The sequence below is a fragment of the Pseudorasbora parva genome, chromosome 14 (assembly GCF_024679245.1).
Source record: "Pseudorasbora parva isolate DD20220531a chromosome 14, ASM2467924v1, whole genome shotgun sequence".
Taxonomy (NCBI): Eukaryota; Metazoa; Chordata; class Actinopteri; order Cypriniformes; family Gobionidae; genus Pseudorasbora; species Pseudorasbora parva.
In genome coordinates this window covers 32,744,389-32,763,366 of record NC_090185.1, presented here as the reverse complement: position 1 = coordinate 32,763,366, position 18,978 = coordinate 32,744,389, and the positions used below count along the sequence as shown (strand labels likewise).

General features: G+C 39.1%; 1 protein-coding gene across 11 annotated transcripts in view; it reads right to left on the bottom strand.

The window, feature by feature from the left end:
* The window catches only part of dock3 (dedicator of cytokinesis 3), a 304,695-nt gene that overhangs the window by 31,683 nt on the left and 254,034 nt on the right, over nucleotides 1-18,978 (bottom strand). For 10 of the 11 annotated variants that reach the window (XR_010897931.1, XM_067416279.1, XM_067416269.1 and 7 more), the window contains 9 exons: nucleotides 16,536-16,728; nucleotides 16,147-16,274; nucleotides 15,914-16,060; nucleotides 9,304-9,402; nucleotides 9,006-9,100; nucleotides 6,541-6,616; nucleotides 3,176-3,276; nucleotides 2,564-2,622; nucleotides 1,913-2,061 (listed from right to left, as the gene is read on the bottom strand). Coding sequence is in view for 10 of the 11 variants with exons in the window: in XM_067416279.1 (XP_067272380.1) it covers nucleotides 1,913-2,061; nucleotides 2,564-2,622; nucleotides 3,176-3,276; nucleotides 6,541-6,616; nucleotides 9,006-9,100; nucleotides 9,304-9,402; nucleotides 15,914-16,060; nucleotides 16,147-16,274; nucleotides 16,536-16,728 (1,047 nt within the window). In the remaining variant the exon portion in view is untranslated. The remainder of the gene's footprint in view (nucleotides 1-1,912; nucleotides 2,062-2,563; nucleotides 2,623-3,175; nucleotides 3,277-6,540; nucleotides 6,617-9,005; nucleotides 9,101-9,303; nucleotides 9,403-15,913; nucleotides 16,061-16,146; nucleotides 16,275-16,535; nucleotides 16,729-18,978) is intronic. The other variant, XM_067416273.1, reaches the window with a different exon arrangement.

Here is an 18,978-nt window from a genome sequence, read left to right as displayed (position 1 = left end):
CGATAAGGAATAGATGACAGATTAATGGATATATTATAATTGTACATGCACACTTTACAACTTATGTATTACCAAATGTCCATTATTATCTATAATAGTACTAATTTATTATTTGTGTTTTCCCCCAAATATGATATTAGTTTTGTCATTTGCTGTCAGACAAACTGCCAAATAATATAGAGTAGATAGCAGCTAGGTCAATCTATGAGTGATATATCACATTGATATTGATATATTGTAATAATATTATATATATATATATATATATATATATATATATATATATATATATATATATATATATATATATAAATAGATAAAACATTTTTACTTAAAATTATTCTCACCTGCAGCCAAGCAAAGCAAACCATGACTCAATACACCAATCAGGCATAACATTATGACCACCTTCCTAATATTGTGTTGGTCCCCCTTTTGCTGCCAAAACAGCCCTGACCCGTTGAGGCATAGATCTGGCACCAGTATGTTAGTAGCAGATCCTTTAAGTCCTGTTAGTTGCTAGGTGTGGCCTCCCTGGATCGGACTTGTTTGTTCAGCACATCCCACAGATGCTCAATTTGATGGAGATCTGAGGAATTTGGAGGCCAAGTCGACACCTCAAACACGTTATTCTGCTCCTCAAACCGTTCCTGAACCATTTTTGCTTTGTGGCAGAGCGCATTATCTGCTGGAAGAGGCCACAGCCACCAGGGAATACAGTTTCGATGAAAGGGTGCACATGGTCTGCAACAATGCTTAGGTAGGTGGTACTTGTCAAAGTAAAATCCACATGGATGGCAGGACTCAAGGTTTCCCAGCGGAAATTGTCAAAAGCATCACCATGCCTCCGCCGGCTTGCCTTCTTCCCACTGTGCATCCTGGTGCCATGTGTTCCCCAGGTAAGTGACGCACACACACCCGGCCATCCACATGATGTAAAAGAAAATGAGATTCATCAGACCAGGCCACCTTCTTCCATTGATCTGTGGTCCAGTTCTGATGCTCACATGCCCACTGTTGGTGCTTTCAGCGGTGGACAGGGGTCAGCATGGGCACCCTGACTGGTCTGTGTATTCTGACACCTTTCTATCAGAACCAGCATTAACTTCTTGAGCAATTTAAGCTCCAGTAGCTCGTCTGTTTGATCGGACCACACGGGCCAGCCTTCACTCCCCACGTCCATCAATGAGCCTTGGCCGCCCATGATCCTGTCGCCGGTTCACCGCTGTTCCTTCCTTGGAGCACTTTTGATAGAGACTGACCACTGCAGACCGGGAACACCCCACAAGAGCTGCAGTTTGGGAGATGCTCTGACCCAGTCGTCTAGCCATCACAATCTGGCCCTTGTCAAACTCACTCAAATCCTTATGCTTGCCCATTGTCCTGCTTCTAAAGCATCAAATTGAGGACAAAATGTTGACTTGCTGCCAAATATATCCCACCCTCTAACAGGTGCCATGATGAAGAGATAATTAGTGTTATTCACTTCATCTGTCAGTGGTCATAATGTTATGCCTGATCGATATATATATATATATATATATATATATATATATATATATATATATATATATATATATATATATATATATATATATATATATATATATAGTATACATTAATATTCTACTATATACAATTTTTACAATCACATTATTTCTCAAGAATAGCCTTAATATACAATAATTTTGCATTAGCAAAACTGCATTCATTTATTATTTGTCCATCATAACAGACATCATAAAAAAATGAAATATTGATAATAAACCTTTTATTTATTTATTAATTTATTATCATTTATTTTTCCATTTACCATATTGTATTTGTTTGTTTCACTGGAAGATAACTCAGAGTAAGAGAAACAGAAAAATAGCCAAGAAAAGACAGACAAGCAGATGCAGGTATAATGGACCTGTTTGAAGTTGCCGTTCTTTCTCTGTTCCCAGTCCATCATATCGTGGAAGATGGGGATCATTATATTTCGGACTTCATTTTGAGGTACGAGCGTCACACCCAAAAACGGGCCGATCATTCCTGGTATGAAGTGTATCTTATTCTCACCTGCAGCCAAACCAAGCAAACCCACAACCATTATTATTCATAAAAAAAAATCATATTCATAATAATGGGGTGTTTCTTTAAGACTGATATAAATTTTACTTTTTTAATTTAGTATAAAATTAAATGCTGAAATGATCTATCTATCTATCTATCTATCTATCTATCTATCTATCTATCTATCTATCTATCTATCTCTCTATCTATCTATCTATCTATCTATCTATCTATCTATCTATCTATCTATCTATCTATCTATCTATCTATCTATCTATCTATCTATCTATCTATCTATCTATCTATCTATCTAATAATAAGTTGCACATAAAAGTTGATGCAGCACCCTGTGGTGGTTATGGGTGAATTTCTGCAGTGCAGTACCTTCTTCCACCTCTAGAGTTCAGTACTGCTTTTCGGAAGGAAGTGAATGTGTGTGTGCGTGTGCAGAACAATGCAGGAAAAGAGAATGAAACAGTGGAAAGAGAGAGAGAATCAAGACACTCACCCAAATTCTGCCACATGCTAAATAGCTCATAAGCCATCATGACCCTCATATCACCATACCTACAAAAACAACAAAAACAAACTCCTCTAAACCCGTGCAAGAACGGAACACCACTGAAACAAACAGCATGCATTAAACATACTAGACTTAGAAGAACAGGAGAGCCACACGCAGGGCTGAAGATTACAGACGCATGCGGCAGACTTCCGTGCAATTCTGTGTCTAAGGCTTTTTATGTTTAAGTATTTGACCAATAGCTGAAGGAATCTCATGGCTAACAAGAAAATGAGAAAGAACTAGCCAGAAAAAGAAGGAATACAAAAGAGATGTAGCATGTACTCTGGATGGATTTAATACGGATTAGTCCTCACTACAACACTCAAATTATTGTTATTTTCATATTTACATGAGGATAAATACAACTTAATCTCAACTGACAGCATTTGTGAAATGAGGTCAAATATCCTTTGTTTTTTTACAAAATGACTGAAAGCCTGTTGAGGGAAAACATTACAATATGTATACATTTAGAACAAACAACACTGATTTCTTCGTAGGATCTTTAGACCTGCATTTCATTTTGTTGTGTGAATAAGCAGGATCAAGTCTTACTTGTCAAAGACCTTCTTCCGCTTGGCTGGTGTCAGAGTCTCCAGCTGTAGACTGGGCTGGTTGATAAACAACACCGCCAGACTGAAATACGAATTCCACACCTGATGGAGAAAGAAACACATTACCGCTTAGTTATGTTACTGTGAGCTCTTTAATTTAGATCTTGACAAAGTGTTGAAGGAGCATTAAAGGGTAAGTTCACCCAAAAATGAAAATTCAGTCATTAATTACTCACCCTAATGTCGTTCGACACCCGTAAGACCTCCGTTCATCTTCGGAACTCAAATGAAGATATTTTTGTTGAAATCTGATGGTTCAGAAAGGCCTTCATTGACACCAATGTCATTTCCTCTCTCAGGACCCATAAAGGCACTAAAGACGACGTTACAAAGCCCCATCTCACTACAGTGGCTCTACAATCATTTTATGAACCGACGAGAATAGATTTTGTGCCCCAAAAAACAACTAAATAACGACTTATATAGTGATGGGTTGATTTCAAAACAATGTTTTGAACGATATGAATCAGTGTATTGATTCATGATTCGGATCGCCAATGTCACGTGATTTTAGCAGTTTGACACGCGATCTGAATAATGAATCAATATGCTGATTCATAACCGTTTGAAACTTTGTTTTGAAATCGGCCCATCACTATACAAGTCGTTATTTTTTTATTTTTTTTGCACACAAAAACTATTCTCGTCGTCTCATAAAATTATTGTAGAATCACTGTAGAGTGATGGGTTTGTAATGACCTCTTTAGTGCCTTTATGGGTCTAAGCCATCGGATTTCAACAAAAATATCTTAATTTGTGTTCCAAAGATGAACGGAGGTCTTATGGGTGTCGAACAACATTATGGTAAGTAATTAATGACTGAATTTTAATTTTTGGGTGAACTAACCCGTTTATATGGTTATACACAACTAATTTATTATTTGATGGGCGTGACTTGGCTCAAGCTCCTCCTCTCACAGAAAGGAAGCCACTCCTCCAATTTAGGGTGAAGGAAATATTTTCATTTTTGGGTGAACTAACCCTTTAATATGTATATACACAACTAATTTATTATTTGATGGGCGTGTCTTGGCTCAAGCTCCTCCCCTCACAGAAAGGAAGCCACTCCTCCGATTTAGGGTGAAGGAAACATTTTCATTTTTGCGTGAACTAACCCTTTAATATGGATATACACAACTAATTGAATATTTGATGGGCGTGTCTTGGCTCAAGCTCCTCCCCTCACAGAAAAGAAGCCACTCCTCCAATTTAGGGTGAGGGTGAAAATATTTCCCCACGTAGATTTCGCAACAGGTTCAGTTGGTCATGCTCGGATAGAAAGTGCCTTCTGTCCGAGCTGTGCTTCATACATCCACACTATTGATGATTTTTTTTTTTTTTATTACCGTTTTTGTCAGCAAAATTTCTCTTTAAAAGTTGGGTTGGCAATTTTTATTATAAATACTTTTTGTTACACTGGTTGAAACTCTCTTTATATCCTGATAAAAATAATCAATAATAGAAGTGGTCTAAATATTATAACGTCTCAGGACCAAAAAATGTTCGTCCAATCATTGCATTCGGACCATTTTTTGGTCTTACCTTCCTCCCAGTCAACATATGCATTCCTATTCTTACGCATACCTGCTCGCGCAGACATCAACGCGTTTCATGAGGCCATGCAGAGTTAGACAGACGTCAGTCACCGAGCGCCACAAACAAACAGCAGAAGCCTTTTACAGTTCCTCCTGAACCAAAACAACGGGATTATATGCTGCGTTCACGCCATGTCATAACTGTAATTACCAGATGGCAACCCGTGACTTCTACCCAGAGCTGCTCACAGCTTGAATCTGCAGCAGTCAGGTGGCACAAGTAAGAGTTTCATTCATTATTATTGTTGTATTAATGTTTTGTGCTGAGACATGAGGTAATTTAACGCCATCTCTCATCTCGTGACGCTTTGCAGACTCTGCTCTGGTTGTGTACGTTCATATGTTTTGAAGGAGGCGTGGCTTTAGAGGCGCTCTGAAGGGAGAGTGGTACCTCATTTTTTTCAAAGCTAGCTTGCTAACTTGCCAGCCGCTCTGAAACTGCCTACACTGCCTTTAATGCTATCATTTGATATCTCAATATTCTTTAGAATTGATTTATTACTTGCATATATATATTATACATATTAATCAGTATATGGTATGTTTTGGGCACTTTGATGCTAATTTTAGCATGGCTTTACTGATCTACCTGCAAATATTATGATTTATTTAAAGGGTTAGTTCACCCAAAAATGAAATTTATGTCATTAATGACTCACCCTAATGTCGTTCCACACCCGTAAGACATTTAAGATATTTTAGATTTAGTCTGAGGGCTTTCTGTCCTTTGAATGTAAGTGTATGCACACTTTGCTGTCCACGTCCAGAAAGGGAATAAAAACATCATCAAAGTTGTCCATATGTGGCATCAGTTGGTTAGTTAAGACTCTTTTGAAGCATCGGAAATACATTTTGGTCCAAAAATAACAAAAAATATTACTTTATTCAGCATTGTCTTCTCTTCCGTGTTTGTTTTCAATCCTCAAATAAAGATTCAAACGGTCATGAATCAGTGACTCGATTAATGATCCGAATCATTGATTGATTCACTGATTCATAACCGTTTGATTCTTTATTTGAGGTTTGAAAACAAACATAGAAGAGAAGAAAATGCTGAAAAAAATATTGTTGGACCAAAATGTATTTTTGATGCTTCAAGAGATTCTAACTAACCCACTGATGTCACATATGGATTACTTTGATGATGTATTTATTCCCTTTCTGGACATGGACAGTATAGTGTGCATAGACTGCATATGCTCTGGGACTAAAATATAAAATATCTTAAACTGTGTGTGAAGATGAACAGAGGTCTTACGGGTGTGGAACGACATTAGGGTGAGTCATTAATGACATCAATTTCATTTTTGGGTGAACTGAACCTTTAACCACTTCAGTTTAGATTCCAGATTTAAGATGTGTGCTTTATTTCTAGGGAATATCCAGTGAAAGCCCACACTGACAGAGAGTGCCCATGTTTTTCTCTGAAAGATAACCTTCATTAATAATTCAGGACATTTGAACTTTTCCAGTCTCCCTGGTTAGTGGCACCATCTGTCTTGATCAGGGAGGAGAGCTTCATTAGAGTGGATTAGAGAGAGCCGAGAGTGTCTAACAGCAGGACACCGTAAAGGCCCGTATCAAGCACGTTTGTGCACATGTGAATGTGTTCGTTTTTGAAAATGTTTTATGTTTAAAAAAATGATGCATGTTCAGTGCCAATGAGTCTGTGGTGCAATGTATGTAGTTGATGTTCATCACGATCACACACCTTAAAATCAAAGTCGGCATCCGTAAAGCTTTTGTGGAGAGCAGGCGACAGGTACTGAGTAGTGCTCACAATGATACTGCAGGAAAGAGAAAGGGTTAATCAGAAATAATTTTTTACTGACACAAACTGTTGAATAGTAGTGTATATATATCTGTTATAAAAACTTGAAAAGTTCACTTATGCTCTGTAAAATTAAAAGCCACATAGTTCGATTTGTTGTATTAAGGGCTTGACATTAACTTTAAGTTTTCCACTCACACATTTTCACTGGCCACAGTTTTGACTTTAATATCATCAGGGAAGACAACCATACAGATATTTTTAATTTCATCTCATAATTTGGCAGCAGATATATTAGCTCTTTCCCCATCAGCAACAAAAGTTTCATGGGCGCCAGAACATTTTGTTTTATGAATATCTGAATATGCAATATATCAAAATAAAAAACAAAGCCTCTGATTTTAAGCAAAACCCCCGTTTTATACTAGTTTCATGCATGCTTTTTTTGTATCAACACTTGGATATGGCTACGTTTAATAAAAAAATAAATTAAAAAAAGCAACATTATGATCAAGAGCTGAATCTCTCTCAACAACAACAACGGAGGGAGGAGGAAAAGAGAGAGACTCTCTCTCAACAACAACAACGGAGGGAGGAGGAGAGATCAGAGAGAGATCATCCAGGGTCGACAGTTCATTCGGTAATATTAGACAGTTTTGAGTTATATGCTTTTATTTGTTAGTGATCGCTTAAAGGTCCTGTTCTTCGTGATTCCATCTTTCAAACTTTAGTTAGTGTGTAATGTTGCTGTTAGAGCATAAATAATACCTGTAAAATTATAAAGCTCAAAGTTCAATGCCAAGCGAAATATTTTATTTAACAGAAGTTCCCTTTCAAAGCCTACAGCGAACGGCCGGTTTGGACTACACCCCTGCACTTCCTTCAGGAATGACGTCACTAGAACCGTTTGTTGACTAACCCTCCGCCCACAAGAACACGCAAAATAGGGGGCGTGGTCTTGTTGCTCTCCCACGTGGAGAACAGCGTGCATTCAGCGCTTGCATCTCCCGGTCATGGTAAGAGGCGAGACCTTTCCGAGCAAAGTGCGCTAAGCTGCTGTCCAATCACAACACGGGAAGCGCTGGCCCAATCAGAACTCGTTACGTGTTTCTGAAGGAGGGACTTCATAGAACAAGGAAATCATCAGGCCGTTTTTAGGACAGAGGAAACAGCGCTGTACAGATAAGTCAATTTTACACGCGAAACATGAACTCATGTTATATTGCACACTGTAAACATAATCAAAGCTTTGAAAACACGCGAAGAACGGGACCTTTAATTTTACACATGCATCTGCTTACATATGCTATTGTTTGTTTCTGCTACTTCTTCGTCTGTGTTTTGATCCAGGGATGCTCTTTCAGAAAATGCGTAATGACCATAGACTGTAAAAAAATATGGACGTAGTGTCCGTGACGTCACCCATAGGATTCCGATAAGCCGTTCTGAAGCTTAAAGTATGGACAAGCTGGGCGTTGCCATCTTGTGAGCGAGTCATCGCGTGTCACTCCCGGATAACAGAAAATGGGCAAAAAGGCGGGATGTGCGCGGAGCTGAGGTGACGCAGTAACTATAGATGGCGGATAAATGGCTATCCACTTGTAATCACGCCCTTAATTATGCAGAACCTTAAGGCTTTTTTATAACGTAAACGAATGAGTTTAAAAAAAATTCACCCCCCTCAGAGTTGTCATGAAGATCAAAATTAGCCTTATAAGCCAAAACCACAATTTGTACCAGGCTGTAAACATGTTTTTTTCTGCTTTAAAGTTGAGAATTTTAACATGGGGCTCAATGAGATTCTGCTCCCTTCTGGAGCCTGCCTCTAGTGGCCAGTTGAGGAATTGCAGTTTACATTACTTCCGTATTGGCTTCAAGAGAGATCGCGGGAGGTTGCCGCTTGGTAATGACACAGTATAAGACCCTATAACAGTGAAGACACGGAAAGCTAGAAATTTCTGTAAATGGCATGGAAAGAGTTAATGTGAGCACATAATCTGCGGGAATGACTCAAATTGTGCGCAAAATGCACAATCCACCGCCAAAATTCAAGCCTTGTAACACCAATAATATTCATCCGCGGCAAATGAAACGAGTGAGTGAGGGGAGACGGGTTTGTGTGTGACTTTCGGAGAGATGAGAGAATGAGAAAGCACAGCTGCTATTGTGAATCTATTTTGCAGAAAATTAGAAGCGTTTCAGATATTTCATTATCAAAACGTATTAAGAAATCAATATTTTTGACAAAAATGTATAGGCCTATATGATATAAAATTTTCCAACTTATTATATTGCCAGAGAAATAAATTCCATTATAACATTTATATGGTATATAAAAAAATATGTTTAACAATATGTAAATCAGTTAAAAGCGGAAATGAATGGGAAAAAGGTTGGATTCTCACTTGCTGGTCAGCAGTCGCATGACGTTCCAGTCACGCGGGAATATACTGAGCTTCATCAGGTTTCTGAACACACAGAAAATCTTCAGCAAGAACTCCTGCAAGAGATGGGATTGTTTTGGGTCAAATATGGACAAACCCAACCGTTGGGTAAAACAAATCTATTAAAAAATGTACACCAATGGTTGGGTTTGTCCATATGTGACCCAAACATGGCTTGAAACAACCCAGCATTTTTAGAGTGTAACATTTAAAAACTTCAACTATAAGTGACATTATAAAGGATTCAGAAGAAATTCACCTTTAGCTCCTCTTTGCTCTGGAAGTTATCCATCAGGTGTTGAAAGTGAATGTCCGACATTTGACGCAGGAGGGACAACAAGCAGGACACATACTCGCCCTGCCAATCAGAAAGCAGGCAAGTCCTTGTGAGCCAATCAATCTCTTAACTTGGCAATCAAACAGACAATCAAACACATCCAAAGGGAGCGGGGGAGCAGAATGAATGAGAGACATGAAGACACTGTGGGATGAATTCACTAAACAGTTGCGGCACTTAGTCTCAGCCTCAGACAGCACGCCACAGAACGCCTACAGCCTCTTCACTGAATTTTTTAAGTATTTTACAGACAAAAAATTGAAAACTCTTGCTGAAATCACCAGTTCTAACCTGACTGGCTGGCTTCACACAACTTTTTAATCAGTTGATATAAATTACTTGTTGGTCAGGCACTCTCTTTCTGCCCAAGTGGGCAGTTCTTGGCCAGAATAAGCTCCAATGTTGACTAGACTTTTTGTTAGTCAAAAGTCTGGCAATGTGAGACTAGTGTGTGGTATTTGCGCACAAATGTCTTTGTCTTATTCACTAACCACCCACAATCCAATGACAGCAGGCAGAATATACTGTATGTATTTATATTAGGTCACTGTCATTCTACCCTGAGCAGCCATGCAAGCCAATGACGCTCTTTGTAAAATTTGACAGTCTCAAAAATACGAACACAAACCTACCCGATGCAATTGACACTGCAATAGTATCGACCACACAATGTCGATTTTTTTGGTGATCATGGCAGAAGTGCATTAAACAATGATCAATCAGACAATGGGGCCTATCATACAACCGACGCAATGCAACGCCAGACGCGACACAAGGGGGTTTTGCTAGTTTCAGCAGTTATAATTTTCATGTCCAGCGGCACGTTTTTTAATAGCAAATGCACTCACGGCCATATTTTGGCCCATGGGTGTGTTCAGGCGCATTGTTGGCGCACTGCTATATTGAGGAACTGAAAACGACTGTGCCATTGACCAACAACAACCTGGTCTAAAGTCAATAGAGCAGTATTTTTTTGTTGTTGTTATTTTTTATAATAGTAATATGCAACTATAGCCGGTGCACAATGCACATACACTCTGCCTATTACACACAGGGATGCACAGCAACAGATTCCTTTCTGGAGAAGCGTTGAGTCTTTTTGCTCGCAATTTCCTCCATGTAAACAGTGAATCCGCCATAGTGCGAGCACAACTGGCTTTTAAAGGGAATGGGAGATGAGACTTGGTTTTATTGCACGTTACACCCAAAACACACCCATGACTCATTAAGAGACAAGCCACAACACTTTTGGTTCATATGCCCCCTATTTTTTTCCATCGTTAAACTAGCAAAAGTGAATTTGGACACGCCCTAAGTGCACTTGCACCATTCTCTCGTTGATCGTTGTTTGCAAATATGTGATGCTATCAACGGGCGCAGTTTATTCTTAGTGTCCTGATTAGACCATGCTTTCTTTGAACTATATATAGACAGAGATATGATATTATATTCAGCTGGGCTCTATTTATAAGCAATAAATTATGAATACATTAACAATTAAACATTAAAAGCAATGAATTGTAAATCAAAGGATGCAAACCCATTCATCAGAGTATAGATCAGAGCATGTTTGTGTTCTAGCAGTTTACTGTTGATCTTAGTTTTCCCGGCAGGTGTTACAACAGACTAAACACAAGAGACGCAAGACAAACATGCAAGGATGAGTCTCATGAATCCTGTCAATAAATGTCAGGGTCATACTTCATACCGAAATCAAAAGAAATAATGTAATTTTTCATGTGTATTTTAAAGAAAGAAAGTGTCCCAAACTACAAAATGCAAAACATGTGCTTCATTATCTCTATGCAACATCTTTTTTTATTTATTTATTTTGTTATAGTAATATGACCTGGACATTTTTGTGCAGTTTTCATGAAACTCAACTGCATGAAGACATGTGAGTCAGTGAGTGAGTGTGTGAGTGTGAGACATAATAAACGCATAGCCATACATGTGAAAGAGGGGAGAGAAAGAAAGAGAGCATATAACGAGTGACTGATTTTAGTTAAATGTAAAATATTAAAATAGATAAAAATTCTGAAACGTGATTAATCACATAATTATCGTAAAATTAAGCATACATCATTTATCTTGTTTAATGCGTTGATTTTGTCATCATGTGCTATATCTAGCAATCAGATTGAAGGATGATTCTCACAAAACAAAATAATAATAATAATAATAATAATAATAATAATAATAATAATAATAATAATAATATTAAATTTTATTTATAATGCACTTTATATTAAACAAAATCTCAAAGTGCTACAGAATTTAAAAAAAACAATCAACAACAATAAATAAATATAGCTGCAAGCAGCCATTATCGGGGCCAAGCGCAAAGAAGAAGACAAGACATGCCAGCATGGCTGGAAGTCTCAAGCCAACTGCAACAATGAGCCATTAAGGACCTATTAAGTTGATTTTAGGCAAAATAGCAGTCAAATTTTAAATACAGTCAATAATAATGGTTTAATGGTTTATCACTTTCGACCAATAGGTGTCACTGTTACGAAACTGATGTGGTTTAGTCAGATTGAGATGACAATGACACATGCAAAGTTTGGTGTCAATATGTCAAAGCATTGCAGAGATACAGCCTCAAGAGTAATTTTTGCATCATGGCTCAACTCTGTTGCAGTGGTATATGAAAACTGTTTTGTCTATCAATCCGAAATCCATAAGTATTTGTCAGCATGGTCTGAAGACGATACGGATCAATTTTGGTGAAAATCGGACAAACGGTCTAGGATGAGTTTGAAAAAGTAGATTTTTAACAAATAACAAGATGGAGCACAGATATGTTTGCAAAATATGGCAAAATTGGTATCTATCTTCTCGGCATGAGCCAATGAATGTATTATGACCAGTCTCATTACAATAGGCTAATTTAATCAAAAGTTATTAGCATTTTTGTACATTTTATTACAACTTTTGAGCACAAGGTGGCGCTGCCCCGAAACTTTTTGAATATCTTCGGGACATAGAGCGGAAGACACATACCGAGTTTTGTAATGATACACTAGTGCATTCTTAAATTATAGCATTAGCATTTTAAACCGTAATACTGCATTGAAGTCAATGGGAATTTCATGTTTTGTTTTATTATAGCGCCACCAAGAGGCACAATCCCACCAATTTTTTTATGTGTCCTCGTAGTGAGCCCATACATATGTGTGTCAAGTTTGGTGAAAATATTTCATTTTGTTTTGGAGTTATAGACATTTATATGAAAAAACACGTAAAAAATGACTGACACCTGACTTTGATTGGATTTTACTACCCCTTACTATCAATATTTTGAGATTTGGGCATTAGCGTATAGCTATCGACCTATGTTTCCGAACTTCTGAGGCTGGTTTCGTCTCGATCGGACTAGCGGTTTCGAAGATATCAGCAAATGTTTTTTAAGCACTAAATTACAACTCTGCGCAAACCATATGCCGAAACCTGGCAAGTCTGGTATCGTTGGAGTCGGCAAGGATTCAGGAGACCAAAAAACACACTCCCATCAAAATATGTCAACCACACCCAAAGTTATAAGCGTTTGAAAAAAAAAATTCTCCACTAGGTGGCGCTGTTTCGAAACTTCTCAGGCTACTTCAGGGCATCGTGGTGATGACCCATACCAAGTTTCATAACAATCCGTTCATGCGTTCATAAAATACAGCATTTTTGCACATAATTCAAAATGGCCGACATCCAAAATGGCCGACATGGTAAAATTGGATATCAGTCGACTCGGCATGACGCCCTGAATCTAATGAGACCAATTTTATGATTTGTGGATAAACGGTTCAGAAGTTATAAGCCAAAATAGGCATTTTTCGTATCTCCGGACAGGTAGGTGGCGCTGCGCCGAAACGCTGCATGTTGCTTCAAGTCATGCTTGTGATGACATGTACCAAGGTTGGTTTGAATACGATAAAGCGTTGCGGAGATATAGCCTTTAGTGTGTTTTTGCAACCTCCACGTAAAATTTGTTTGTGCGTTTATTGAAAACGATTGGACGAATCAACTTGAATTCCATAACTTTTTGTCAACATGCTCTGAAGATGATCTGTTTCAATTTTCGTGAAAATCAGAGCAACGGCCTAGGAGGAGTTCGAAAAAGTAGGTTTTTCAGAAAATTCAAAATGGCGGGAAAATTTGCATACCGGAAAATGACATCATAGGGTGAAATCGAATCGGCTTGAGCCAAGGAATCCGATGAAAAAAGAATTTTGTTTCTAGCCCTTAGGGGTCAAAAGTTATAAGCATAAATATGAGTGAAACTTTGGACAGGTGGTGGCGCTAGAGGGATTGAGTTAGAGGCACCAAATTTGCTATAGTGACAGCTCAGACTGGCCTCTATGAGTGTGCCAAATTTCACAACTTTTTACCATACGGTTCTATGGGCTGCCAGAGACTCCTATGGCGGAAGAAAAAGAAAAAGAAGAAGAAGAAGAAGAAGAAGAAGAAGCAGAATAATAATAATAGGAACACTAACAATTTCAATAGGTGCCTCCGCACCTTCGGTGCTTGGCCCCTAATAAGTAAATTAATAAAATAAAATAAATAAAACTGAAAAATAAAATAAAATAAAATAAAGAAGTAACAAGTCAATTAAAAGCTACAAAATGTAGGTGTCTTTCCAAAAAAGGACACTTGATAGGCTCCAAAAGGACACCAAATAACCCATACAAGTCTATTTCATTCATAAATTTATGTATACCAAAGCACACATGAAAAAAAAAACACTGCTCTAGGGGGTTAATAAAGGCCTTTTGAGGTGAATCGAGGGGCATGTGTAAAAAAAACAAACATCTTTAACACTGTATAAAGTAAAATTTCTAGCTTTCACCAGACCGCCTTCCATATTCAATATATGGAAAAAGCTAGCCTAGAAATCTAGACGCACCCTAGCGGCAGCAAATCTAATCTGCCCGCGAGTGTCGTCTAGCAACTCTCAATATCCTTCTGAGCTGTATTCGCCTAACTCTTGCCAGGCCAATCACATCGTGTATAGAGTCGGTGGGCGGGGCCATAATGACGACGGCTGAGTTGCGTTTGCGTGCTTCAAGTAAACACAGAAACTGGCGAACGGCGGTCTTTCGAATCAGCTTTGACCGCGACTCTGGAAGACTTGGAGTTAAGCTTTTCTCTGAGAAAAGAACAAAGAACGGCACTGAAGTCATTCTTAAAAAGGGAAGATGTGTTCGGAGTTTTGCTGACCGGATACGGCGAATGTTTAATCTATTAACTAGCTCTGTTTCACCTTCGTTGCTCTGGTTGGTGGTAGCGCTATCCTATCGAGTGCAGAGGGAGTTTGAAAGACAACCGTTTATCCCGCCCCTCGGATTGAGCTGTCAATGGTGAGTTTCCAGACCAAACATCTTGATGTGGGTCTGGCTTGTCAGGCTAGGAAAAAGCGCCACTGGCACAACTTATGACGTTCCACTTGGATAATGTGAAGACAGCCATTTTGCGCCAGGATGCCCAACACACACACCAGCTGATTGGTGGAGAGGAGACATAGTGATGAAGCCAATCAGAATATGGGGATTATTAGGAGGCCGTGATGGACAGGGGCCAGTGGGCAAATTTGGCCAGTATGCCGGGGTTACACCCCTACTCTTTTTCCAAAGGACATCCTGGGATTTTTAAGGACCACAGAGAGTCAGGACCTCGGTTTAACGTCTCATCCGAAGGATGGCTTGAGGGTGAGTAAATTATAGGATAACTTTTAGGTGAACTATACCTTTAACCAACCGGCTTGACCTGACAGCATATACCTACAATAGTATGGATCCATTCAGAATTACTAAACATAGCAACATACACACGACAGATAAAAGAGAGTGCAAGAGTTTGCATAGTTTGTTTGCCCATCAATAATAATGGACTTAATGTGTACTTAGGCTACTTTACAACATAATGGCAATCATCTTTAACTTGATTATAATTTGCACCAAAACTTTACTAGCAAGAAGCTTTATAATCTGGCCAGCAGTGGGACGTTTTGCCATTCCGTTCAGTCTGTTTTTCACACTCTTTCTGAAATAATCTCAGAATATGACAGAGCTTGTGTTTTAAATTTAAACACACACTGGAATGAATAATTCACTGAAAACTGTCCGTGAGTCACTGTTCTCTCTACTATCTCTGATGTAATAAGCTTGGTTTGATAAACTCCCGACTCCCAAGATTATCTAAATGTGTGTAAATTATGTTAATGATGCAATTTCAAGTGCTTAATTTGCGTTATTGCATTAAATTATTTATGTATTACATTTTGAATTACTCACACATGTTAACGTTGACAGCCCTAATAAAGATCTGTTAAATAAACATTTATTTGGGATGAATTTTCACAATTTGAGTGTTGCACTCTATAGGCAGAAAAGGGGAGTTTCAGAAAGATACTAGGAAAGAAACAGAAGATGAAATAAAGATCTCAGTAAGGATGCTGCCAAGCAGGTGGAGGAGAATATAGATGGGGGATGGAGGGAAGGAAGGAAGTAGAATATCAGATTTGTTAGTTACTAACAGTGATCTCAGCCGTGCACTGTGGACAGCGCTGTCCTCTTACCGCCTCCTGAGACTGAGATTTACTCATGATGGCCAACAGCGTCTGCAACAACACATCCAACAAACTCTCCACCATCATCTCTACCTCCTCCTGCACAGAGCTCTCCTGCAGACAGGAAAAGAGAAACATTGTCAACTTGACCAAAGTCGCCAAAGGGATGTTCAAAGTTTTGATGACTGAAGTGTGTGTACCAATGAGCTGCTCTTAATAATGGAGAAAATGCTGCTCAGGATTCCTGAGCAGATCAGAAGCTCCTTCTGTTGCCGAAGATGCAGATGAATGTGATGGAGAACAACAGGAAGGAGAATTCTTCTTGATTCTGTGTAAAGAGACGGAGGGAGGTTAATAAAGCAATACACCTGTTGAGGATTTCAGACATCACTGTAATAAAACATGCACAAATTTAACTTTTAGTGGTACAACAGCTTGGGGCAGTACCCTTAAAGGGACCATTTTGCACCTTATATAACCCTAAAAGGTGCATAGTCCCTTGCAATACTGTACAACTATGAACCTTTTAGGTGTAAACAAGTTGCTTTAATTGTACTGCCCCAGGTAAAATGTAGGTAAAAAGAAATACCTGGGAAGGAGAAAAGCCTGCTATCCACCGTTCGAGCAATGGACTGAAGCTTGACCACATCCATGGACTGACCAATGTGGACCGTACTAGGCATGCTACCCAGAGTTCCCCTTACAAACTCTGCCACTTCCTGTACTGTGAACATCTGAAGGAGTTCATCAAAAATAGCAGGGAAAGAGTTGAGCAGAGCAGCCTATAGAGATGGGAAGGGACAAGAGAAAGCAAAAAAAAAAGGTTGACATTTGCATTTTTGGTCTGTGTTCTCTTTTAGATAACACAAGATGTGAAGGGACTATTGGCCAAAGAAGGGATGGACATCACCTACACAGCAAGAGATTAAGTAGCAGTGAAGCTTTGTCAAGACCTCATGTTACTTGGTAATAACGAGATGCAGTAAAGTCAAATTTTTAAGAGGAAGATGCCAAACCATATATGGTGCTATATCAGAAGCCTCCAAACCTCCTGGAGGCCCACTGTCCTGCAGAGTTTAGCTCCATCTCTAACCTGTGTGGGTTTTCAAGGTCGCCTGAAAATTACAGCCATGTGTGTTTTATATTTTGAGGTAAATTTTGTAGTACAGTTTGTCTTCAGGAGCAGGGTTGAAGACTCTATATAGTCACGGGCACAGCCAAAAACATTTCAACTAGTTTGGCATTGTGGTTCATAATGGAAACCTTAGCTACTTCTTTATTCAAAGCTACCATTTTATAAGCATCCCATCTCTTGCTTCTGAGGGCCCTTCCCTGCTTTGCTCAACATCCCTATGGTACGGTCCATTGTAGGCAAGGTGATATCTGGTCCCATGTTCAATGCCACTGAAGAAGAAAGGTGAATAATGGGGGTGTTTGGAAAGACAAAACTTTGTGCAGAAGAAGACTTGGTGTCAAACACAGCAATCAAAACCAAGAAACACACCAACAAACCCAGCGGAAGATGCATTGGGAAGCAATTGTTGGTGTTGTTGTCAGTGTGTTTGGGTTGTTGGTTCATGTTTGGGTCTGGTGTTCTGAAAAGGTACTGAATGGTTGCACGTGACAGTAGATGTTTTAGGCATTAGGTTGGGTTGTGAGGGAGTCTCCGTTTCATTACTGTGGGGCAATTCAACAAGCTGCATCTACTTACAGACAGCGGAGAGGGCCGTGGGGCATTACAGCTCAATGGCTGCAAGCAGTTGCCCTGGGTGGCAGTAGCTTGTCCTGTAGTTGGCTGGGGACCCTAGGAGGTACAGTGAGGTTGGGCAGGATTTGGTCAGGATACAGGGCAGGGATGGGAAAAGTCCACAAAGGTACAATATGGGACAATTCAGGAAAAAAAAATAAGTCAACAAAAAACAAACCAAAAAAACGAAATCTTCATCAAAGCATTTGTGCAAGATTTGTTGGTAGGATGGGATTGTAAAGTGTCCAGACACTGATAATCAAAGTACAGCCCCATTTTTATTCTTCTGTACTTGGTTTTCTTGGTGATGCAAAGCTGGAGGCATGAACAATAACATTTGGTGGTAACATGTATCTTTATACATGTAAAAATGTGAACATTAATAGAGAAAGATATTTCACATTTTGCTGTACAAACACTCGCAGTAACTAAACAAAAGAAACTTATAACCATCAGTCTAAAAAGCCCAACCCTATGCATTAAACTATCCAACATTGTTTGTCCTAAGGAACTCAATAATACCTCGTCATAAGCCTTACTTCGGGCAACTATTACTTGGTAAACAATACAAAATATCTAGGTATCAGAATTGGGGATTTCACACCGGAGGAACCTTTTCACAGTTCCTAGAACTAATGTCGGAAGTACCAGTTTTTTCGCACTGCAGGAACTGGGAATGATTTTAGTTCTAGTAACACCTTTTGGGGGAACTACTATAGCTGCTACTTCAGAGTAGGGTCTAACCCAGCACAATAGGAACCACCAGTGACTTAAGTGTACGCTGATTGGCCGGATGCATGAAAAACCCCACCACCCCCATGCAACCAGGAAAATGGCCTTAGGGGAACATTACGTGCTCGGGGAAGCACCCTGGTGGATGGCTCCTATTAATAAGTTTATATAATTACCCAGTGTAAAGGGGTAAAGCTCCTATATCATAACTTGGAGGAGGGCTAGTTTCACTTAGGCCAGTGATAGTAGTTTCTCACAAACTCATTTGATGGCATCAATTTTGTTGTCTCTCGATCTTCATCTAAAGTCCTTTTTGATTTGTATTCTTCAAATCCGATACTTCAAAGCATCAACTTCGATGAGAAAGCAATCTGAAGCGAGCAGATAGCTTCTCGAACATACTCCTGCAGCCTTCAAGAAAAACCTTGTTTTGTCTTATAACAACTCACTCTCCATGAGATATGATTTCCCAGGATTTCCATGAGATGGGACTGTCTAAACAGCTTAGACGTACAACTTCTTTAGGGCAGGGATAGATGCATCTTTCTGAGAG